Genomic DNA, 23,724 nt, shown 5'->3' on the forward strand with positions numbered 1-23,724 from the left:
AATGGCATCTCTATGGGAGGAGGCTCAGTTTGTGGCACTCCAAACCCGCGTCCCCCAGGGCCCTAGCAGAAAATGACCCCACTGAACTCCAGCTCTTGACTGCACAGCTGCTACCCTGTGAATGCAGAGCATCCCCCACCGCACACCTCAAAGCTCTCAGGGTTAAGCTTGGCTGGGACAGCCCAGCCCTGCTCTGCATCCAGGGGAGCAGGGCCCCCATGCAGGCAGCCCCCATGCTCCTGGCATCTCTTCAGGGCATGGAACTGGGATGAGACCCCTCGGAGAGGTTTAAAACCACCTTTGGGCCACCTGAACCCCTCTGTCCCTCCCAGCTTTGCCCCCGTGCTGTGCCTACAGCAAGCTCTCTGCTTTGGCTGCGAGATGGGCCCTGGCTGTGCCCTCCTGTAGTGGGTCCTCAGGACACAGACCCTTAAAGCTGTCACCTGCATTGTGGCACTGGTGAATCCTGATGGATCCCTTTAACAGCCCAGGCTGTCCCACCCGAGCACTGCCAAAGGTCTCATCCTGCCCAGCCAGACCGGAGCTGAATCATTCCCTGTCTAGCAACAGGGAAGAACGCCTGGTGTAAAGCTGATCCCCTTCTACCCCTGTTCCATCGGGTCAGAAAGCAGCAACATGAGCTCCATTTTCTCCATGCTCCATCTGCTCTGAGCACAGGCTGTGACCCACAGATATCCCCCCTCCTCTGCCTGGGGAAGCATGAGAAACCCTGAGCAAAGGCATGGACTTCCAGAGAAAGCCTGTTCCTGGGAAGCGTTCCCACCTGCGGGCCAGAAAGACCTGGAGGTTTCAGGCAGGCTGAAGCTTTGTGTGTCCCAAAATAGCTCTTTCAACATCTCCCTGGGTCCTGCAGGCTGGGGCTGAGAGCAAGAGGCAGGTATTGCCTAACCCTGGGAGAGCAGGATGCTGGCGAGGGACTCTTCATCAGGGACTGGAGTGATAGGACATGGGGTGATGAGTTCAAACTGAAACAGAGGGATTCAGGTTAGAGATAAGGAAGAAGTTCTTTACTGTTAGGGTGGTGAGGCACTGGAATGGGTTGCCCATGTGAATGCTCCATGGCAGTGTTCAAGGCCAGGTTGGACAGAGCCTTGGGTGACCTGGTTTAGTGTGAGGTGTCACTGCCCATGGCAGGGGGGTTGGAACTGGATAATCGTAAGGTCCTTTCCAACCCAACCCAGTCTGTGGTTCTATCATTCGTTCTATGCTGAGGTAACCAGGAAAGGAGGGGACAGGCCAACAGGACGTGGGGTTTCTATTTCACTGCTGCCACCACAACATTCCCAGCCCCGGCACAGCCCAGTTCCTCCATGCAAATCCTCCCGGTGCGAGCAGGGAGTTTCACCAGCCCTTCCCGGCTGCCAGCCCCTGCTTTCACTCTCGGAATGAAGCAAGGGGGATTTTCATTGCCTCACCAGGGGCTCTTCCCCTTGGGAGCCGGCGGCAGAGCCCTCACCCTGCTTTGAGGGGGGGTTTGGGCTGGGGGGGGCTGAGGTGTTTCCCTTGAAACCTCCCGAGAGCAGCCTCGGGGCTGCTCCATCCGGGCAGTGTTTAAAGCCGCCTGGACCGAATCCTGCCCTGCTTTGAATGGTAGGGTTGGAAGTCAGCGGCTTTCCAGCTGTGTGCGAGCGCAGATCCGCCGGTGGGAGCCGGGCTTTGCGGAGCAGGGCATTGGAGCGTTCGAATTCCATTCCCCACCCCCCGGCTGGTTTGCTTTGTGCCGTTGTTATCTTTCAAACACCCTCGGTTACGGGGTCAGAGCGGTCGCTGGGGACGGGACCGTGTCCCTGCAGCCCCGGGGAGGGGCTGAGCTCATCTCGCTCCCAATCCAGTGGCTTTCCCCTCCCTGGCAGCGCTTTCCCCCTCCCCAGTCCTGGTTGGTTGGGTTTCTTCTCCCCCAGTGGGAATCCAACCAACCTGGGTTCAAACTGCTCCGGAGTCAGGAGGGTGCTGAGCAGGAGCCTCTGCTCCAGGCAAGGGCAGTGGAAACTCGCCACGGAGCAACACCTCAGCCATGGAGGAGGTGTTTTAGGTGGATGCTGCGTGTGCAGTGCGATGAGGGCAGGGTAAGCAGTGTCTGAGCTCCAGGAAGGCACTGAATTCCCTCAGACTGGCACAGCTCCGGAGCAGGGAATGGCTCTGAAGGCAGCGTGAGCCCCACGGATGTTCCCCAGCCTCCCCCAGCCCTGTTTGTGTCGTGGTTCCTCGTGTAAGGGAATGAGGAGTCACTGCTTCCCTGTGAGCTGGTGCCTTTCCCAGGACTCCAGCTGGTTCTGCTCTGTCTGTGTCTGCAGTGCTGGTAATTCAGCCCTGTCTCGCATTAGCTTTGGAGACGAAACCTTCCCACATTAGTTCCAGTGTGTGCTCCTGCGCTGCGCAGGACGTAGGGCTGAGCTGGCAGAGCTCTGTCTGCGAGACCCATCCCACACAAACCCTACGCAGGGCTCTCTGTTTCACTCACCAGTGTGATTTTCCTACTGAAATCATCAAAGCAGACCGGGCTCTGCTGCAGACAGGCAGTGACAGCCGTTTGAAGATGTCCTATACCTGCCTCATCTCAGACGTTTCAATAGGACCTTGTTTCACACCAGTACATCGCTCCTTTCTTCCTCTGGACTTCTTTCCCTACCACTGACACGGGGAGAGGATGCTTTCATTCAACTCCCAAAGCTCCACATCACAAGGATCAGGGAAGTGCTGAGCATCCTCATGCTTGCCCACAGCTGCCAGGGACCAGAGCCCAGCAGCTCACCCTGCTCCACAAGCACCCTTGTAGCATCCCTGCCTCTCCTGGAGCAGAGCTGTTTCACTCCCTTGACAGTAACAGGGCTCTTGTCCCAGGTGGGAATTTAACACTGAGGCCAATCCTAAGTGTGGTCCAAAACCTCCAGCTGGGCCAGAGCCATGTGTGGGGCTGCAGGAACGCTGGAGCACAGCCGAAGTGAGGGGGAGCTGGCACACGTCTGGGGAACATAAGCTGTAGGGAAGGACCTGGGGGCAGCAGGCAGCTTGGGATAAGCACCAAGTGAGGGTGTGTGACAAGCACAAAGAAAAGGACAGGGAAGGTAACAGGAGAGGTGAAGGGGACTGGGAGAGGAGGAAGCTTCATTTGTGTGCTCCTATCCAGGTGATTTACTCCCTCTGTGCCTTCGTTGCCATCCATCAAACAGGGAAGCATCATCATTATCCCTGCTGCAGACAGGCACGGGGTCTTTGCCTACGGCAAGTCAAGCAGCATCAACCCCCTGGTGCTTGTCTGCCAGCCTGGGTTTGGTTCCCTCCACCTTGTTCTCCATCCCAGGGGCACTGAGAGCAGCCAGGAGGGAGCCTGGCGAGCACTGTGCAATGAGGCTGAGTTCAGGAGCGGGGAGGCAGCGATGGAGCCGCTCTTCTCTTGTCACCAGCATCACAGGGAGTGCAGCCCTCGCTGTGGGGAGCTGGCAGCCCCTTCCGTGCGGGTTTAAGGGGCGCTGCACGGGCACAGCGGAGCTGCCTGCTTCACCTCCCCTGCACAAGGGGCAGCGCTGGCCCATTGCTGACCGCAGCGGGAGCCCTGCAGGGGAACGGAGGCTTCGGCAGCTCTGCATGGGTGCAGGAGGGATGTGGATTGTAATGGCAGTGCTGTGCATGGAAGAGCCGAAACCCCGCACCGGGAAGCGTTCCTGGGCAAGGGCATCTCCACAGCTGCTATAAAGAGGCCCACAGGAAGGGACGGGATGCGCCATTGGGATGAATGCGTTTAGAGGGGGCTCTTGTGGTTCTAGGCCCCTCTCTCCAAGAAGAAACGCATTTAAAAGCAAACTACCCCTGGGGAACAGCCCTTCACTGGTCCTTGTAAGAGGGGCACGCTCCTTCCCAACACATGTTAGTGCTTGGGCTGGGATGGGAACGGAGGAAGCCTCGGAGAGTGGGAATGCTGAGGGGAACCGGGGAGCTGAGGGGAGCCGGGGGTGCTGCGGGGAGCCGGGCCGAGAACCCTGAGGGGATCCGGGGTACATAATGGCCCAACGCTACCTGCTGCCCCCGAGGGCCGGGGACCCAGGGCCGGGGCCCCAGGGCCGGTCTCGGCCGCCGCCGCACCGGGACCCGCAGGCCTCAGGCCTGCCCCTGGGCGCTGCCAACAACCAAAATGGCGGCGGCGGCGGCCGCGCCCGGGGCGGGGCGGGACGGAGCGGGGCGGGGCGGGCGCGGCGCTCCCTCGGCTCTCACTCGGCTCCGCGGCCGTTGTCGTTTCAGAGCGGTGCCGGCAACGCCCGGAGGAAGCCGGAGGCACCGGAGCGAGTCTCGCCGTGACCGGACACCGCTGACTCCCAGCCGCCGCCATGGGCTCCGAGCGGGACTCCGAATCGCCGCGTTCCTCGTCCATCCACTCGGCCGCCGCCAAGTGCCCCAAGCCCGGCCGCCGCCGCCGCCTCTCCTTCCAGAGCGTCTTCTCCGCCGCCGCCGCCTCCGCCGCGGGCAGCCGCCGCCGCGCTAAGGCCGAGCCGCCTCCCGCAGCCCCGCCGCCGCCCCCCGCCGCCCCGCCGGCCCCGCCGCCGCCTCCTCCTCCTCCTCCTCCTCCGCCGCCTCCGCCGCCCCCCGAGGAAGCGGCCGTGGTCCCGGAGGGCGGCGGTGAGGAGGAGCTGGAGTGCCCGCTGTGCCTGGTGCGGCAGCCGGCCGAGAACGCCCCGCGCCTGCTGTCGTGCCCGCACCGGTCGTGCGGGGCCTGCTTGCGGCAGTACCTGCGCATCGAGATCACCGAGTCCCGCGTCAACATCTGCTGCCCCGAGTGCAGCGAGCGCCTCAACCCCGCCGACATCCGCCGCCTGCTCCGGGACTCCCCGCACCTCGTCGCTAAGTACGAGGAGTTCATGCTCCGCCGCTGCCTCGCCGCCGACCCCGACTGCCGCTGGTGCCCGGCCCCCGACTGCGGGTGAGTGCGGGCGGTGCTGCCCCGGCCATCGCCGCTGGGGACGGTGCGGGAAGGGAGCCCCCCCCCCCCCCCCTCGGCCCTGCTGGGGTACGGGGGTGATGCGGATCCACGGTGCGCACATCCCAGCTGCGGGGGTCCCGGGATGTGGCCTCCTCCTGGGGTGCTGCCCGTGCCCATCTGGGTGCAGGGAGGGCTGGCTCGGCCCCGGTGGGGTCCTGCTGCTGCTGCGCACCCCCAGTACCACCAATGGAGAGCCTGCACCCTCTTCACTGTGTGGTACCCCAGGATCCCAGGATGGAAGGGACCTCGGAGATCAACAGGTCCAGCTTTTCTAGGCCTAAACAGGATGTCCCAGTGCCCTGTCCAGCTGAACCTTAACAGAGCCCGGTGCTGGGGAGTCACCACTTCCCCGGGGAGATCATTCCAGTGGCTACTTATTCTCAATGGGAAAAACTCCCTCTTGTATCCAGGTGGAATCTCCCCAGGAATAACTTGTGCCCCTTGTCAGCAGGCCTTGGGTACCAAAGCATCCCTGTCTATCCCTGCTCCCTCCTAGAGCACCAGGTTTTGACCTTGGGGCTAATGAAGTCCAGACAACCCAGCTATGAGTAATAGGACTTGAAGGGGGTTTTAGCTGAGCCATAGTTTCTCTCATTTAAAAGAAAGCACAAATAGGAAGTGTGGAGTTTCCCGGCCGTGTGAGCCATGGGGACACCCCACAGCATCCGCAGTGGGGAAGAGGGAACCACAACTGGTCACTTCTTCCCAGCGAGGATGTGAGCGCATGGCACAGAGGAGGGATGTTGCCTCATTACCCATTACCCAAATGAGGCAACGTCTGCCTGGCCAGAAGTCAGCCCAGCCAAGCTTGATGGCTTTATAGTTATCTGCGTGTTGCTTTCATTTTCTCTTCTCTTTTCCTTCAAATGAACTCTCTTAGGTTTCTGTTTGAGTGTAAGCCAAAGCTGCCTGGAAAAGGGCTTCGTTCAGGGAACTTGGAGAAGTGCTGTGAAGCTGAGCTACAACTCGGCTTGGGCTGCAATTTAGGTAGCAAGAACATGAAAGGAAAGTCTGACCTAGCAGTCAGCATGGAAAGCGTGGTGGGAGGGTTGTGAGCATTTCATCAGGGCAGTGGAGTAGCCTTCGTATGCAAACCCAGCCTGGCTCAGGTTCCCCATTGCTTTGAGCAGCTGTGTAAGGGCTTGTTTCTTCAGAGGGCAGTGTTAATAGCAAACAACAGCTTCTCTCCTTGCAGCAGAATCGAGTGCTGGATCTTGTTGCAGGAGCTCTGGGGATAAGAGGAGGGCGATAGAGCAGGTTGTGCTGCCATGGAGCAGTACCAGAGGGAATGAATGCCCCTGCTGTCAGTGCTGTTAGCTGGCTAGAGAAAACCCCGCTCCTGCTTGCTGAATCTCAGCTCCTTGGTGCTGTGGTGTCTCTCTGGGCCCAGGATAAGGTGTAAACTCGAGGTACATCACCCAGGCTGCCCCAGTGCAGGGGCAGTCACCCAGCCTGAGCCTGATCTGTGTCTTTGTGCAGACCAATGTCACCCCCAGCTCCTCCTGCCAGCAAAAGCCTCTCCCTTGGCTGGCCAAGGAATGTGCATGGGCACCCTCCTCTGAGCTGCCCAGCAAAGCAAGAAGCGACCCTGGGGTTGCTGGAGGCCAGGCAGTGCTCATGGACCTGTGTCTGTAGCACTGAACAAAGGCTGCTGGAATTCAGCCCTCCGGCAGGGAGAGGAATTAATCACCCTGTTCATTCTTGCCAGCCAGCTTGGGTCTCCCTGCTTCTGTAACATCAGGGTATGAATTATTTACACCAGGCTTTCCCACTGTAGTAGTGCTGGTGTGCAGAGCGGGAGCTGGGGCATGCGATGCTCAGCACCGCCTGTCCCTCCTGTGCTGAGGTAGTGGCAGCGAGGGGCTGCAGGGTGATGGGTGCGTGACACACAGCATCCTGCACCTTCCACATGTACCAGCCTTTTGTAAATGAAAGAGCCCGTGGGGAGGAGGAGGAGGAGGAGCAGCACCACACCGGAGCGTGTTGGCATGGAAACGCCGGTCAATTGATGCGCCATCAGTTGCGGTACAAATCATTTTGTGTGTTTGCAGCTCTTGTTTTTCCTTGCTCCAGTCAGGTGGCATCGCTGTCTAGTGCTTGTCACACAGCAGCTCTCCTGGAAGCCTGGGACAATAACAGAGCCATTAAAGGAACGGAGCTGTGTAGGCTGAGCTCAGTGAATGAGGCTGCTGAGGCTCTGACTCGCGTGGAGCAACGGGAAGAGGGATGGAGGCAACTCGTGGCCATGCAAGGAATGGGCTAGCAGCAGAGCTGTGCAGTTCCACAGCCTTGGGGAGACTCTTGCTGTCATTGCTGCATGGGGAGAAGTCAGAGTTCCCCTTTGCTGGGGTTGAGCCTGGCTGTTGAACTCAGTGATGTGCTGGGAGTCAGGTGAAGAAGGGCCACACATTGGCCACCCAGATCCTGCCACAGTTAATCCTAGGAACAACGCTTCAACAGCCTCTTCCGAGTTGACCTTGAACACAGGGACGTGTTATTTCTTTCCCTAATAGACAGTCATGTAGTTTGTTCCCCCCAGCTTTGGGCTTGCTGTGATATTGGTCATTTCAGCTCAAGGAATAAAAGATAAATGGTGACAATTGTAATTTCTCATAGGATTTGCTGCTTGAGTGTTTAGAAAACCCCACTTTTTGAGGGGGTAATTTAGAGCATTGGGTTGCTTAATACATGACACTGAGCTTTCCTAGCCTGCTGTTACGGTTTGAAGTAGCAGTGTCACAAAGCAGCTGGTCAGATCAAGGGGGTTTTGCCAGGGGTAGGTCTTTGGCCACGTGTTAGCAGCAGGGTAAGGATGCTTTGTGGGATCTTCTTAGAATCACAGAGTGGTTTGGGATGGAAGGGACCTGAATCTCCTCCAGCTCCAACCCCTGCCACAGGCAGGGACCCCTTCCACTGGAGCAGCTTGCTCCAAGCCCCTGTGTCCAACCTGGCCTTGAGCACTGCCAGGGATGGGGCAGCCACAGCTTCTCTGGGCACCCTGTGCCAGCGCCTCAGCACCCTCACAGGGAAGAGCTTCTGCCTAAGAGCTCAGCTCAGCCTCCCCTGGGGCAGGTTCAAGCCATTCCCCTTGGCCTGTCCCTACAGGCCCTTGTCCCAAGCCCCTCTCCAGCTTTCCTGCAGCCCCTTCAGGCACTGGACGCTTAGTGGGATCTTCATAGAATTATGAATGGTTTGGCTTGGAAGGGACTCTAAAGCTCATCTCTAGACAAGAAGATGCCTCCTGGTCCATGCAGGTCACGCTTGTCCTCCCAACCTAAAGCCACCTGTACCCCATCTCTCCTCCAGTCCCAGCTTCACATGCAGGCGGGGCCGCTGCAGTCGTGCGTCCCGGCTCTGCACTGGGCGCGGAGCTGCTGTTTCTGTGGTGATGATGCTGCTGTACCCTGGCAGGATGAAGCTGCTCCAACTCCCACGGGATGTGAATCATTGTGGTGTGACACATGCGGCGGTTCTCACGCTGCTGCTCTGCGAAGAGGCAACACCACTGGAGCTACGCAGGCTCTAAATATAAGACCTCAGCTACCAGAGATGCTGAGGATCATCAACACAAACACCCTTTGCCACCCTGGTGTCTTAGGGCCGGGGGGGCACCTCTGGACTTGCTCAGTTCAGCCCTGCCAATGGAAGCAACCTCACTATAGGTGACCAAGTCAGCTTTCCTGCAGCACTGCTTGGTGGTGCTGGTTAAACTGCTGCGTACACAGCACATTTCCTGCTGGGAGCATCACACTCCTATGGGGAGAAGTGAGGTGGTTGAACCGGCTCTTCTTCTCTTGCATGTTGTGCTCGAGTTTTGGCTCACTCCAGGGACAGTGTTGTCCTTCACTGCTCTTGAAAAGGAAATGCTGTGGGGGTGATGGATGCTTCTTGAGGTACCAGTACATGAAAAACCTTGTTGTGCCACTTTAGAATCATTTCCTTGATGGAAGTGCCCAGGACAGCCTCAGCTTCCTAGATTCATCCACCCATATAGCATCCACCCCTATACCTATCCTAAGGAACTGGGGGGTGTGTGTTTAGCTGAGATGCTTGGGAATTGCAGTGTGAGCCTGCCCTAGGAGCCTGATTCAGAAGCAGTGAACTGTTAACCAGGCACATGGGTAAGAGAGATCCTGTCCCTGTGAACTGACAGTGAGAAGAGCTATCAATGAGAGAACTCACTATTGCAAGCTGCCTGTGTCAAAGCTGTCAGCCCCAAGGAGCCCCATTAGCACTGCTTAATTTCAGGCCCTGCAGTGCAAAGCATAGGGCTGGAGAGAGCAGGAATCTGGCTAGGGTGTGGGCTGCGGGCTCTCTGCAGCCTGGGTTAAAGCATCCCTGCCTCTGGGTACCTGTCCCTGACTCTCCTGGTGTCTCCCCCCTTCAGGTACGCGGTCATTGCCTACGGCTGTGCCAGCTGCCCCAAGCTGACCTGCGAGAGGGACGGCTGCCACACGGAGTTCTGCTACCACTGCAAGCAGATCTGGCATCCCAACCAGACCTGCGACATGGCCCGGCAGCAGCGGGCACAGGCGCTGCGGGTACGCACCAAGCACACGTCAGGCCTCAGCTACGGGCAGGAGTCCGGCCCAGGTACGGCAGGGTGCTGGAGGGGGGCTCTTCATAAGGGACTGGAGTGATAGGACAAGGGGTGATGGGTTCAGACTGAAACAGGGGAAGTTTAGATTGGATATAAGGAAGAAGTTCTTTACTGTAAGGGCGGTGAGGCACTGGAATGGGTTGCCCAAGGGAGGTTGTGAATGCTCCATCCCTGGCAGTGTTCAAGGCCAGGTTGGACAGAGCCTTGGGTGCCCTGGTTTAGTGTGAGGTGTCCCTGCCCACAGCAGGGGGGTTGGAACTGGATGCTCTTAAGGTCCTTCCCAACCCAAACGATTCTCTGATTGATTCACACCTTGCTGTGGTTCCTTGTGCTGCAGTTATGCCTGTGGAGCTGAGAAAGAGCCATCTGAGGGCAAAACTCTTCTTGCCAAAGCAGGGGGGTGTTAGTGCCCTGCAGGGACTGCTGCTGCCTGGCACAGCCGAGGGTCTCCAGCAGCCACCAGTGAGACCAGCTGTGAAACTCAGAGTCATTTCCCCTTCTTGTGATGGGCTCCTCCAGGAGCACAGAGCAGATGAGGAGGTGATGAAGTGCTTTGGGTCCTTCTGTGTCAGGGCAGCTCCCCTCATCCGCCCCAGCTAAGCTTGTGGCTCCTTTGATCTTGGATGTTCTCACTTCTCGTGATCTAAACCCTGAACAAACAGGCACTTTTAGCCTTGCAGCCTCAAGCCTGCCTGCTGCAGTAGCAAGGAGCAGCGTTCATGCCTTGCTGCGTGTGGGGAGCTCCGTGTGCTGTTAGGGGTTGGTGATGTCAGGGACTGAAGCCACAGCCTCCCACACTGCCTGGTAGGAGCTGCTGTGCCTGCGGAGTTAGTGCTGGTTCAAAACAACTGTCCCGACCCTGGCAATGGGCAGTGAGGCTGTCATAGAGTCCCCTAAACAAACCCCTCTGCTTTCCCTTCTCTGTCAGGAGCCCAACTGCCAACACGGTTCCTTAGGGCTGCTGGGGCTGGTTCCGAGGTGGCCGAGTGCTGTGTTGAGATTCAACAAGCCCCAGTTAGAGGGCCCTGGTAATGGACAGCATAGACAGGGCTTGTACCCAGCCCATGGTGCAGACCAGCAGCAGCAAAGAGTTCCCGAGTTATCCCATCCTGTTCAAGGAGATCCCTGCAGGAAGCTCAGTGCTCAGCCACCCAAAGGGAGGTTCTTGAGACAGTGGTTTTCCCCCACCCTGTTCTTGCTGCATTCAACGTGGTGATTCATAAGGTGCGAGCTGGTCCCAGCAGCTGGATTTCACGCTGTGGACTGTTGCAGAGGCTGCCAGCAAAGCCCTGAGCCGCTGCATGGCGTAACCACCATCAGATGATGCTTGGATGAAGGAAGAGATGAAGGCGCCTTCCTCTCTGCCCTGGCTGCAGACCCTGTTCAGCTCCTTTCCAGGGTCAGGTTTGGAGTTTCTCCCAGTCCTTGTGCTCCCAATTGTTCTGTCGCTCTTGGCCTGTGAATCACCACAGTGGAGCAGTTCAGCAATGGCTCGCTCTTGCTGCTGCCTTGGCTAGCACAGGGCAGGTATGACTTGTTCCCATGGCTTAAGCATGTTCTGGAACACATCCTATTCAAAGCCACAATAAGCTTTTCAAGCAGCTGCTGTTCCCAGTCCGTGCTGTGCAGGCAGATGGCTTTGGTGGGCTCTGTCCCATCAATGTTATCCTCTCACCCTGAAGATCAACTAACGGCACAGCATCCCCACTGTATCTGCTCAGCAGAGGCGTTCTGCATGCACTGACACCAAGGGGTGGATCCACCAGGAGATGCCCCTTGTTGCCTGTTCCTGCTCCCAGCTCAATCCCATTCCCCACATCCATCCCACAGCTGACGACATCAAGCCGTGCCCGCGCTGCAGCGCGTACATCATCAAGATGAACGACGGGAGCTGCAACCACATGACGTGCGCCATGTGCGGCTGCGAGTTCTGCTGGCTCTGCATGAAGGAGATCTCGGACCTGCATTACCTCAGGTGAGGAGGGGAGCAGCCCCTGCTGCCCTGGGGCTCTGCAGAGGGGTTCACTTGCATGGTGGCCTCCTGCCTCTTCAATGAGGTAGCCAAGAGATGAGCTTTCTGCCTGCTTTAGAGGAGGATGCTCTTCCATGGCAGGTTCCTCCTGACACAACGGTGTTGGAGGGCTCTTGGTGTACTGGGTATAGAGCATGGGCCCAGGAGTGTGGTCATCACCTTGAGGAGCAAGTTAATGTTGCTGGAGGAGAAAAAGAGGGAAACCTTTTTTGTGTTGTCTCCCTTTTCCTGAGTTCTGTCCGTGTGGGAGTTGAACGGGGGGGCTCTTGGGGATTGCTCTCATGCTGATGGTGTTGTTTTCCCCTTCCATTAAGCCCCTCTGGCTGTACATTCTGGGGCAAAAAGCCATGGAGTCGTAAAAAGAAGATCCTCTGGCAGCTGGGCACGTTGATCGGGGCTCCCGTGGGCATCTCCCTCATCGCTGGCATTGCCATTCCTGCTATGGTCATCGGCATCCCGGTGTACGTTGGGAGGAAGGTGAGTGTGGAGAGCACTGGAGCTGCTGAGGGGTTTGGGGCGTTCTCTCCTCTCAGAGCATCTGAGCAGAAACTCAGCTCTGATACAAGGGGTGGATCTGGTCATGGAACCCAAATTCAGTTCTCTTCTAAGCTTTGCCTTGTCTTTAGAGCTTTGGGTGGGGAGAGGGGAGGTGGTGGCTGATAGCCCTTGAGTCCTCTCCAATGCATTTTGCATCACTCTTGTGCCTCTGCTTTGCACCAGGAGCACCCAAGGGGAGACCTGGTCCCTTTTTAACACACGATGGTGGGCCCTATGGGACAGTGGCTGGACCCTGAGCATCACACTTTGGCTTGCATAAGTCACTCCTGTTTTGCTGCTGAGCTGCTGCCCTGAACTGGGTGATGCTGCTGTGTGTCTGTGCTGCTGAAGAGGCACTGAGAGGCAAGGAATGGTGTGTCAGCACTGTATTTGTACCTCATCCTTTTCCTACAGCACAGACCCACCTACTAGATCTGATTCGTGGTCAAGATAAGGTTCTTTAAGGGCTAATCCAGCTGACAAGGCTGTAAAATCACAAGCTTATTAATGTCTTCTGCTGGTGTTTGCTCCTGGCCAGGCTCTGTTCTCACCCTGTGCTTCTCCTTGTGTCAGATCCACAGCAGATACGAGGGAAAGAAAACCTCCAAGCACAAGAGGAACTTGGCCATTACTGGTGGGGTCACCTTGTCTGTCATTGCCTCTCCAGTCATCGCTGCTGTCAGTGTGGGTAAGTGGGCACAGTCCCTTTCCCTTCTGGGGGGGCCAGGGGTCACTGAGACAAGGGGTAGAGCAGCCCTGTGGGATATGGGGGGCCTGAAGGGTGGTTTTGCTCTTCTGAGCCCATGGCTCTGTGTCACATCCACATCCCCATGTGCCTGAGGTGGCCTGGAGCCAGCCCAGGGCTTGGCTGGAGCACCAGGTGCTTGTGCACAGCCCATAGGGGAGCCCCTTGACAGCAGCCCTTGGGCTGGTTTGGAGGCTGATGTCTTGTGGGTTCAGCTGAGGCTGCCTCTGCTCTTGGGGTTCCCTTGTTCTGCACTGCAGCAGCACAGGGGGCTCCGGCTCTGCCTGCAGGGCTGTGAACTGGGGCTTTCAAGCAGCATGAACACAACTGGAAGAGTCCCTACCCCAAAGAGCTTTCTGTCTGCCCAGCACAGCTCAGGCTTAAGCTCCTCTGATGCCAGCGCATCCTCCCCTGCAGGTATCGGCGTCCCCATCATGCTGGCCTACGTGTACGGTGTGGTGCCCATCTCGCTGTGCCGGGGCGGTGGCTGCGGGGTCAGCACTGCCAATGGGAAGGGTGTGAAAATCGAGTTTGATGAAGACGATGGACCCATCACAGGTAATGGGATGAGTGGGGAAGGGAAGGGAAGGGGGTGAAGCAAGACCCTGCCATTGCCTCTTGGAATGAAATGAAATCCCAGTCTTAACGCTACCGAGACCTGGATGTCTGTCTTTACCTGGGTTTGCCCACAAGCAGTTGCTTGCTTCAGGCTCCTGGTGATGAGCTCTGTACCTCTCTGAAGCTCTTCCTTGCCCTGGCTGAGGCTGGGAGCCAGCCTGAGATGAGGCACGCGCTGCCTGCCCCCAGCTCTGCCAGCACCATCGCAGCCGGTGCTGATTCCTGTTCCTCTGCTGCTCTTCCCGCAGTGGCTGATGCCTGGCGAGCCCTGAAGAACCCCAGCATTGGGGAGAGCAGCATCGAGGGGCTGACCAGCGTGCTGAGCACCAGCGGCAGCCCCACCGATGGGCTCAGCGTGATGCAGGGCAACTACAGCGAGACAGCCAGCTTCGCCGCGCTCTCGGGGGGCACCCTCAATGGGGGGGTGCTCTCGGGAGGCAAGGGCAAGTACAGCCGGTGAGTGAGCTGCTGGGCACGCAGGGAAAGGGGAGAGGCCCCCAGGGCTGGTGTTGGTTGGGCAGGCCCCTGCTGGGGAGCTCTCCAGGGCTGTGAGTGCATCCCCCTCTGTGTCCTGATGGGTTTTCATAGGATGATTTAGGTTGGAAGGGACCTTAAAGCTCCCCCAGCTCCAACCCCTGCCACAGGCAGGGACCCCTTCCACTGGAGCAGCTTGCTCCAAGCCCCTGTGTCCAACCTGGCCTTGAGCACTGCCAGGGATGGGGCAGCCACAGCTTCTCTGGGCACCCTGTGCCAGCGCCTCAGCACCCTCACAGGGAAGAGCTTCTGCCTAAGAGCTCAGCTCAGGCTCCCCTCGGGCAGGTTCAAGCCATTCCCCTTCTCTTATCACTGCATGTCCTTGTGAAAAGGGCATCTTGTGTTGTACAATAACCAGCAGCAGCTCAGGCTGCTCCTGGAGCCAGTGCTGGGCTGGTTCCTGCAAGGAGGACAGGGGTTTCTGTCCCTGCTGAGCTCCTTCAAACTGCAGAGCTGATGCTTCAGGTTAATGGGAAGGGCACAGAGCTGCCTGCGTGGCCTGCTTAAAGCTCTTCCAGTTCTCATCCCAGGCTGGAGGCTTTGATGCTTCCCATTCCCAGTGTCTTATAGCAAGCAGGGTCACTGCTTGCCAAGTCAGGAGGCTGCACCACAGCTCCCCGAACATGCCTATGAGTCACTTTGGGTGATTGGAGCCATGTGTTGAGGTGGCAGCCAGGATCCCATCGTGGCTCTGTGCTGGAGCTGTGCAGATCACTTCTTTGCAGGGATTGTGTGAGTCATGAACACCACTTCACCTTCGTCATGGAAAACAGAATGGCTTTACCTAAACAGAGCCAAAACTGAGGCTTAATGAGAGAAACCATTGGGGTTAAACTCTGCCAAGCTGAGCTGCACCAGCACCAAGGGCCTCTTGCCTTCCCATGACAATGAGTGCTTGGTGCCCCTCAGGGACCACCTAAGGCATTCCTGAGGACTCCTCTTCTTTCCTGCAGGCTGGAAGTTCAGGCCGATGTCCAGAAGGAGATTTTCCCCAAAGACTCTGTCAGCCTCGGGGCTATCAGCGACAACGCCAGCACTCGAGCCATGGCTGGCTCCATCATCAGCTCCTACAACCCCCAGGACAGGTAGGAGGATGTGCACTGCTGAGGAGGGTGCTGGCAATGGGTGTCCTGGCATCGTCTCTGCTCTGTGGGTGGGGAGATGACTGCAGTGGCTCCAAGCTGTGCTTTGGTAGCTGGCAAGTGGAGTGATCCTTTTCCTAGCCCAGGAGGGCTGGGGACAGTGTGGGAGCAGCCTCCACGTGTGGGGTGGAGGCTGAGGAGGGAAGCTGTAGCTCAGGATCCTCAAGGGCTGTTCCTGGCTGGTCACTGTGGTGCTTTCCCAGTTCAGGTCCTGGCTTACAGCCTGGGATGATCTTGGCTGCTGTTGGGAGGACTCAAGGAGAGCAGTTCCCCAGATGCTGCAGGGCGATGAGCAGCATCTTGCTCGTGTTTGGCAAACGTGATCCTTCCAGAAACCCAGTAACACAAAGGTGCTTGTTCCTGCAGGGAGTGCAATAACATGGAGATCCAGGTGGACATCGAAGCCAAACCCAGTCACTACCAGCTGGCCAGCGGCAGCAGCACAGAGGACTCTCTGCACGTCCACAGCCCAATGGCAGAGAATGAGGAAGAGGAGGAGGACGTGGAGCAGGAGCAGACGTGCAAACACCAAAGCTGTGAGCAAAAGGACTGCATTGCCAGCAAAACCTGGGACATCACCCTGGCCCAGCCCGAGAGCATCCGGAGCGACCTGGAGAGCTCCGACAGCCAGTCGGACGATGTGCCGGACCTTACCTCGGACGAGTGCGAGTCCCCCCCGCCCCAGCCTGCAGCAACCTGCCCCCAGAGCCCAAGTGCCCCCCTGAGCCACTGTGCCCAAGCCGAGGGCTGCAGGCTGGATGACATGGTCAAGCTGGAGTGCATCGAAGCCAGGGTGTGAGGTGGGCTCCTGCTGACGAGCGCTCTGTCATTGCATCTCTCTGGGGCAGGGTTGTGTCCGTGTTGGCTTCTGTCTTCGAGGCTCCAGTGGCTCCCCAGCCCCCCCAGGAGCTGCTGTTTCTTATGTGACAAAAAACAAAGAAAAAAACCCAACAAAAAAAGCCCTGTTTTTGTTTTAATTTATTGATCCAAGCTCTGTGAGGTGTGTAAGAGTGTAAATATGTACGTGTGTCTGTACGTCTGCAACCATCCTAAGGGACTATTGGAATAAAGCCTCTGGTTGTCATTCGATTCTCATCCAGTTCATCTTTTCCAGTGATGTACAGGGAGCCATTCTGGGTGCTTTGCTCAAGGATTCCTAGCCCAAGCCATGGGGGAACAGGGGCATTTTCTCTGCTGCCTTTAGGAACTGGGCTAGAACAGCCTTGTTCTGGCTGCAGCAGCAATGGGAATGGTGCATGTGCCACGTGGGGCTTTGTTCTGAAGCTGGGGCAGGAGATGGGGATGGAGGGGATGGATGGGGAAGGGGATGAGGCAGCATGGCATGGTGTTCGGTATGGCACTGGCTTGGCAGGTGTGGGACAGGGCTGTGCAGTGTTTCACATACCAGGGCTCACCCTGTGAGCAGGGCTTCGGGACACCCAGGAGCAGGCACTGGACAGGCAGTATGCAGATGGGATTTGAGGTGGGAAAGCGAGGAGCGAGAGCAACGCTGCTGGAACCATTGTGGAGCTCACTGCGTGTAAAACACGCCCAGCACCAGCTTGCTGTCCTGGCTCTTCACCTGCGGGAGCAGCGGCGGGCACCAGAGATGCAGTCCCCCCAGGGTGTTGCCTGGCAACGGGCAACCAAAGGAGGATGGGAGGGAGCCGAGGGGCGCTGCCTGCCCGGTACCGCATCAGTGAGAGGGAGATGCCATCGTGTGGCCACATGCGGTACTGCAGGAGCTGCGCATCACCTACGCGCGGGTACCTCCGGAACGCGTTTTAGGTGAACGAAGGGAGGGGGGATTGCTGTGTTGGCACCATTTCGGTGGTCTCCCTGTGTAGGAAACTAAGTAGGTATTTCCATAAGTCCTCATAAACCCCACTGGATTGTTTTTGGTGGGCTTCAGCTACAGAATGAGCACTGAGATGAGTGTGAGCAATGTGCTCCCAGGTGGGCTTTGTTACCCTTACCAGGCACCAGCAGGTTCTCTGAAGCCATAGTTTGTTCTGCTCAGGTCCTTCAGCTAACTTCCTGCCTGGGCAACTCTTATTTCTATAGAAACAAATACAAATCATTTTTAAACTTACAAATACCCAATTCTGATGATTTCGTTTGTTGAAGGTATTTAATACCAGCTTTCTTTCTAGAACGGGATGCATATGGGGTAGCAGGCAATGGCCATTTTGGAGGGGGAAAACAGTTGCATCAAACTCTCAAATGCCAGGTAAGAATAGAATTGGTCAATAAATACTGTTCTTCAAAACAGTAAAAAAAGCACCCACAGAATTATTAATAATAACATTAATTCTACACTAAGCTCCTAGGTGTAGGCACAGCTGCCCTTGTGCAGTTACCAAATTGTAAATGCACGTACAGGTAGAAAACAAAACTCCACAAAAACCCCAAAACCAACCCACCTAGAAAATCCTCCAGGTACAAGCTTGTCTTTCAGGAAGTATTTACAGAGCCAAACGAAGCCCCTGACCAGGCAGCACAGAACTGGGCGCAGGCAGCACAGGACTGGGCGCAGGCAGCCACACACAACCACACACAGAACTGGGCAGGCAGCACAGACTGGGGCAGGCAGCACAGAACTGGGCGCAGGCAGCACAGAACTGGGGCAGGCAGCACAGAACTGGGCGCAGGCAGCACAGAACTGGGGCAGGCAGCCAGAACTGGGCGCAGGCAGCACAGAACTGGGCGCAGGCAGCACAGAACTGGGCGCAGGCAGCACAGAACTGGGCGCAGGCAGCACAGAACTGGGCGCAGGCAGCACAGAACTGGGCGCAGGCAGCACAGAACTGGGCGCAGGCAGCACAGAACTGGGCGCAGGCAGCACAGAACTGGGCGCAGGCAGCACAGAACTGGGCGCAGGCAGCACAGAACTGGGCGCAGGCAGCACAGAACTGGGCGCAGGCAGCACAGAACTGGGCGCAGGCAGCACAGAACTGGGTGCAGGCAGCACAGAACTGGGTGCAGGCAGCACAGAACTGGGTGCAGGCAGCACAGAACTGGGTGCAGGCAGCACAGAACTGGGTGCAGGCAGCACAGAACTGGGTGCACTGACACTTCAAAGAGCTCCAAGGGATTCTGCTGAGCCACAGTTCTTGTAAGGCCATCCTAATGGAAGTGTTTCACAGTAACTCCTGGCTGAGCTGCTGCCGCAGACACTGCTGCAGACTGTGTGAGTATCTTCACCCCAGAGTCCCCAGCAGCAGCACTGGGGTCTTGTCCCTCCTCTTCTGACACCTTCCACTTCCCTTACATGCCGGCAGCTTGCTGTGGGGGGACCCCCGGCGTAGGCTGGCGAGGCAAAGTGTACATGGCCCCCAGGAACTGGTCTGCGATGCGCCCGGCTTCCCTGAGGCCGCTCAGCAGAGCCCCGTGAACGGTGGCGGGGTAGTTGCGAATCGTGTGCTCCCCCGCAAAAAACAGGCGAGGAATGGGCTGGGGAAGCAGAGAACAAACACCGCTGTTAAGGCCTGCTCGTGCTCCTCCAGAGCCTGCAGCAAACACACCTGGAGAAGAACGATACACGTCCTCTAGATAGAATAAAGGAGACAAACTTCCTCTGTTGTAGGCTGCAGAGAATAATGTTATCCATAGCTATGTTTATTAATGATTTGTATCGCTAGAAAAAGACCCCAAATAAAGCCAAAGCTGCACATCTTTCTCTGCTGGTGCTACCAGAATGGCTACTGCTTTCAAAACCTCATCCTTTCAAAGCGAACTGGAGATGACTTAATGCCTCACTGGGTTCACTCCCAGTCTGGGAGACACCTTTTGGTTCCTGTTCCTCTCACTCTGACCTTCACCCTCTTTCCAATCACTACAACTCACTTAAATATGGTGATGGACAACACAAATATGGAGTATGAACACAAGAAATGCATGGCATTATAATACTCTGTTCAGATATTACCAAATTGACTTGGAGTAAACCAGTCCTTTTTCTAGTAAAGAAATGACACCAAACCTGGGCAGGCAGAAATCATGGGTGGAAAACTGAATTATTGTACAGGTTCTGATCATCATCAGAAGACGCAGGTGACCTAAACCTGTGCTTAGATATGGGTGTGAATCACTCAGAAACATCCCCCTGGTTGAGGCCTTATGGGGAGAACAGAGCCATCTCTCACCTGCGGAGCACCTGGAATGGCTGGGCCTGGAGTAATTGGCTGAGCCATCAAATCATAGTCATTGCCAGAAGACCCGGCTGCGACATAGGAGTAGGAGCCCCGGGCCCAGGGGTCAGCGCGCCAGCGGGACACCACCGTTTCCTTAGGCTGAGACAAGACAGAAGCTTCAGTTGGTGTCACAGGGCAGGGCCTACAGATCTTCAAAACACAAACTGCACAGACTGCAAGAATGAAGGACACCAGGCCCTCAGGCTAACACTAACGGAGGCCCCAAGTCTGTATTCCATGAGAACACACACAGTGAGGTAAATGACTTGCTTTGCTGTCAGCACCGTGACTCTTTGCATTATGTCATGAGAACCTCCTGCACACAGCTGCTGCTTACTCCTTCCTCCCCCTTCAGTTCTTTTCCAGCCAAACCAGTTTCTTGTGGAGTTCACTGCTCAAGAGCTTCACTGTACTTTAGAGAAGGTGCAGACCATGGCAGGGAGCACCCAAGCAGCGCTGTCACCAGCCATGGACAGCTCAGCTGTAACCCCAGGAATGTAAAAGGCAGAAAATGAACTGAAGTATTTGACAGTCTGGAAAAGCTGGAGTCAAAAAAAACCCAAACCCAACTCAAACCAACCCAGAACCCAGACAAACACAGCCCCAAACAACACCCCCCAAACCACCCCAAACCTACAAACAACCTCTTCTCACAAACCCCTGAACACACACAGGGCAGTACCTATAGAACCCAGCACACTCTAAACCGTGGAGGAGGTACCTGAAGATGCTGTCTGCACTGACCTGAGGCACAGCGCTGCTCCCAAAGATGCCTTTGAGGATGGCAAGGCACCGTCCAACAATGACATCATCGCTGATGTTCTCCATGATTCCTGCTGCTTCTCCTGCTACCAAGGCCAACAGAATTGGTGCTGGGGTGGGGGGAAGGAGAGAGAAAACACAACTGAATCACTGCCATCAATCATTTTAATCTGACAAGTTGGACTTGAACAGGCCTTGGCCTGAAAGAGACTTCAGTAATCCAACAGCACAGTGGAGCAAGAGGCACCTGGAGCACAGGCCCCCTGCCCCAGGACATGCAGTGCTCCTGAGGCTACAGGTTCTCAGCAGTCACTGCCTCAAACAGACTGAAACCACTGGGAGGATTCCTGTCTGCACTACAACAGCTCACCCACAGCCATACAAGCACACGCAGTCTGCTCAGCTGAGTTCCACTTCATTCACCCACCCACCTTTAAATACTTCTCAGAGACCAGTTCTCTGCCAACAGAAGACCTTCAGAGAACGCCCCCAGAGCTAATACAGGATGTCCTGTCATAGTTGTAGGGTTTTTGCTTCTGGATTTGTTTTCTGGATTGTTCAATCTGTTCAGTTTAAACAGCTTCTGCCCAAAATGCTACGGCTACAGAAATACACAAGATGAATCCAGTAGCAGACCCTTTGTATGAGAGATGGTCTTTCTATATAAACCAAAACCCCAATACTACCTGTTAAGTATGTAATAGAGACATCTTAAAGCCACAAAAGCAGACACACAAACAGCCCTCTTATCCAAGGCTCATGACGTGTATTTCTCCAGTCAACTCTTACCAAACATTTGAACAATTACCCTAAATTACAGGTATTTTAACAAATACCCTAGAAGGGCCCCTTCTTTGCACAGCCATTTTCCCCAGTTGAAAGAAAAACCTGCCCTGCCCTCTGGTACTTGAAACAGTCATCTGCAGGAAAAAGGACTCATTTAATAGTGCTCACTGTACACACAGCTTCGCTCTGAGCATGATACATGGCAATCGACAAAACCAGCATGCTTAATGAAAGCATCTTCTGACAACTTCTGGTGGCAGACACCGGCTGCAGGGAAAACAAAACCACTCATGGCAAAGTCCAGCTGCAGAAACAGGCAGGGCAACACCTTTTGCTGCTTAAGCACTTAATAGAGAGGAGTTCGAAAGTTAGTCTGAGCTCACAGTCTAGTCAGGGCTGCTTTGCTGCTCAAAACAGGAAACAAGCCCATCCACTGGAGACACCACAGCTTGCATTTCCACTGCATCTCAACCATTTGGATGGCCCTGCAGCCCATCAAGCTGGAATGGTAACGCTCAGCAAGAACAGAGCTACAGCAAAGCCTCTAGTCTGCCCCACTGAAACCTGCACATCCAATACTTCCACTTGTCTTCCTACAAATACTATTTTCTTATCATATCCATATGTGAACACCAACAGCATTTTAAAAAGTGCTCTTTTCTAGACTGAAACTCACAAATAAGACACTGGCAAGAGCAGAGATGCACCACAGCTACCTTTGTACAGGTTCCAAAACAGGAAAAGTTCTCCTCTGCTTGCAGTAGTGCTACCAACATGACCAAACAAATTGACGCTTGGATCCCAGAAGACACGATCAAAGCACAACACAACCTAGAGACAAAAAGAATCAGGAATTAGGAGGAGGGCACAGAAAAAACACTGCCTTCCACAGGTTAGTGTGCTCTTGCAGGTTACAGATTTGCTGGTTAGCGAAAGCTACAGCACACAGACTGAGCCTGCCTCCTCCTGAGCATCCCCTGCCCTGCTGCAGCTCCCTCAATGACCAAGTCACCTTGTTAAGGTTGCCAAATCCCATCCGCTGAACTGCCGAAGTTTTCCACTCAGGAAGAGGTGGCACAAACTGTACTGCTGGAGGCTGCTGCTTCAGTACTCCCAAGGGAAGAGTACACAGCACAGCATCACATTTGTAAATGAAAGTCTGGCTCGTAGATCGGGTATTTACAGCTATCACTTCACACCCTGGAAAGGGGAGAGAAAACAATCATTCCATGGGCCAGCAGGCGAGAGCCTTGCATTAAAAATCAGAGAAACTCCCATAAAGACATATCCACATCAGAAAACATTTCATTTATGGAGAGAGCTTTACACTAACAATTACTTTACTTTTACTGAACGTTACAGACCACATAGCTCACTTCCAGAAAGTGCATTTTACACAGCATCTGAAAATGGCCATACTGGGATAAGCCTAAAGGTTCATCTAGGCCAGTTAAATATAGTTAAATATATGCATAAACAAATAGCAAGTAGGCAGTGAGCCTCTCATTGAGTTGCTCTCCCAGCTGAGAGTTTCCCAAGTCCAGTGTTTAGAAGAACAACAGAAAGATACAGTCCTTCCAGTTGCTTGAATTCATGTGACATTCATTTACACTTCTAATACCAGATCCTGGGGCACCAAGTCTTAAAGCAGTCCAAGACCTCTTACTCCAAACACTTCAATCATTGAATAAAGGAATGGGAGCATGAATGTGAATCAGCAAATATAACTGAAAAGCACCATGTTGAACCAGCCACAGAAATGAGTAAAAACCACTGAAGATCAGTACATCTCTAAGAGCTTCCTCATAATTCCTTATGATCACCAATGTGATTTATCCAACCCAAAATATGTAATGGGAGGGTCTGTAAGAGATCAGTTTTCACATCTGCTTCTGGAAGCACTGAAATCTCATTTCGATGAGCACTGTCCTTCAGAGCAGTTTTCCAGAGGAGGGGTTTGCTTTACCTGATGCTGTGTAGCGAACCTGGCGAACTGCTGTGTTCAGTTTAATATCCAAGCCTTCTGCTAAGGCTACAGGCACACAGGAATAGCCATTCCTCACAGTCAAGTGACTGCCTGTGAACTCAAAGTCATCATCCTAAAACAGCAATGTACAGAAACATGGATTTATAATGAAATCACATTAATTCAATAGAAAATAATCAGCAAATCTACACAAAGGCTTTTTTTTTCCCCAAAACTCCCCCTCCCTCCCCAAAAAGTGAGCTGAATAGATTTGAAATTCTGGTTATTAGTCAAGAAATAAGTATGGGAACTTTCAGTAGTCAGTATTATTGCAGGGTTTTTTTTCTGGCACTAACAAAAAGCTGCTTGGAAATTCATCATCCATCAATCATCGTGTAAGAGCTCAGTATCTGCACAACAGCAGAGAGCACTGAAGGGTTTAGAAACTGTTAACATCGAGAAGCTTCCATGAGAACGAAATAAACACAGTTTAAGTTCTTAGTGCACTGGTGAGTGAATACATGAATTAGTTACCTGGTCCCAGTGCTTCAGTGAAAGCGTAGACAGGGGTGTAGCATTGGCAAATTCTAGGTTTGCAAAGTGCCAGTCGAGTATTTGCCTGTCTCTTGATGACAGGTAAACATCACTAGGAGAAAACCCAAACATAACACATTCAGTTTGCTGTTTCAAACGTGTGAGCCTCAGTCATAAAAGCTGAACATCGAACCCAGCAAAGTCACATTTCAAAGCAGAGCTCATGTAAAGTATTTTCAGTGAAGCCAAACACTTAACTTTAGAGATAAAAATAGTTACATA

At 55.0% G+C, this 23,724-nt stretch overlaps 2 protein-coding genes across 2 annotated transcripts in view; one reads left to right on the forward strand and one right to left on the reverse strand.

Annotated features, from left to right (window-relative positions):
• Positions 1-4,280: 4,280 nt before the first annotated feature.
• On the forward strand, positions 4,281-16,290 carry RNF19B (ring finger protein 19B). The gene is made up of 9 exons (XM_061358919.1): positions 4,281-4,933; positions 9,381-9,586; positions 11,424-11,568; positions 11,940-12,102; positions 12,736-12,850; positions 13,325-13,465; positions 13,774-13,981; positions 15,013-15,144; positions 15,568-16,290. The coding sequence occupies exons 1-9, from the start codon at positions 4,344-4,346 to the stop codon at positions 15,998-16,000; spliced, it is 2,133 nt and encodes a 710-aa protein (XP_061214903.1). The 5' UTR covers positions 4,281-4,343; the 3' UTR covers positions 16,001-16,290.
• Positions 16,291-18,468: 2,178 nt separating this feature from the next.
• LOC133215164 (lysine-specific histone demethylase 1A-like) overlaps positions 18,469-23,724 on the reverse strand; it is a 28,510-nt gene continuing 23,254 nt past the window's right edge. Inside the window, exons 15-21 of the mRNA XM_061358951.1 lie at positions 23,443-23,554; positions 22,909-23,041; positions 21,955-22,142; positions 21,659-21,773; positions 20,139-20,266; positions 19,347-19,493; positions 18,469-18,654 (exon numbers count right to left, since the gene is read on the reverse strand). Of these exons, the coding sequence (XP_061214935.1) occupies positions 18,469-18,654; positions 19,347-19,493; positions 20,139-20,266; positions 21,659-21,773; positions 21,955-22,142; positions 22,909-23,041; positions 23,443-23,554 (1,009 nt within the window). The remainder of the gene's footprint in view (positions 18,655-19,346; positions 19,494-20,138; positions 20,267-21,658; positions 21,774-21,954; positions 22,143-22,908; positions 23,042-23,442; positions 23,555-23,724) is intronic.

The sequence above is a fragment of the Neopsephotus bourkii genome, unplaced genomic scaffold, assembly GCF_033783945.1.
Source record: "Neopsephotus bourkii isolate Nb327-2 ecotype Australia unplaced genomic scaffold, CSIRO-AGI_Nbou_v1 NB_959, whole genome shotgun sequence".
Lineage (NCBI taxonomy): Eukaryota > Metazoa > Chordata > Aves > Psittaciformes > Psittacidae > Neopsephotus > Neopsephotus bourkii.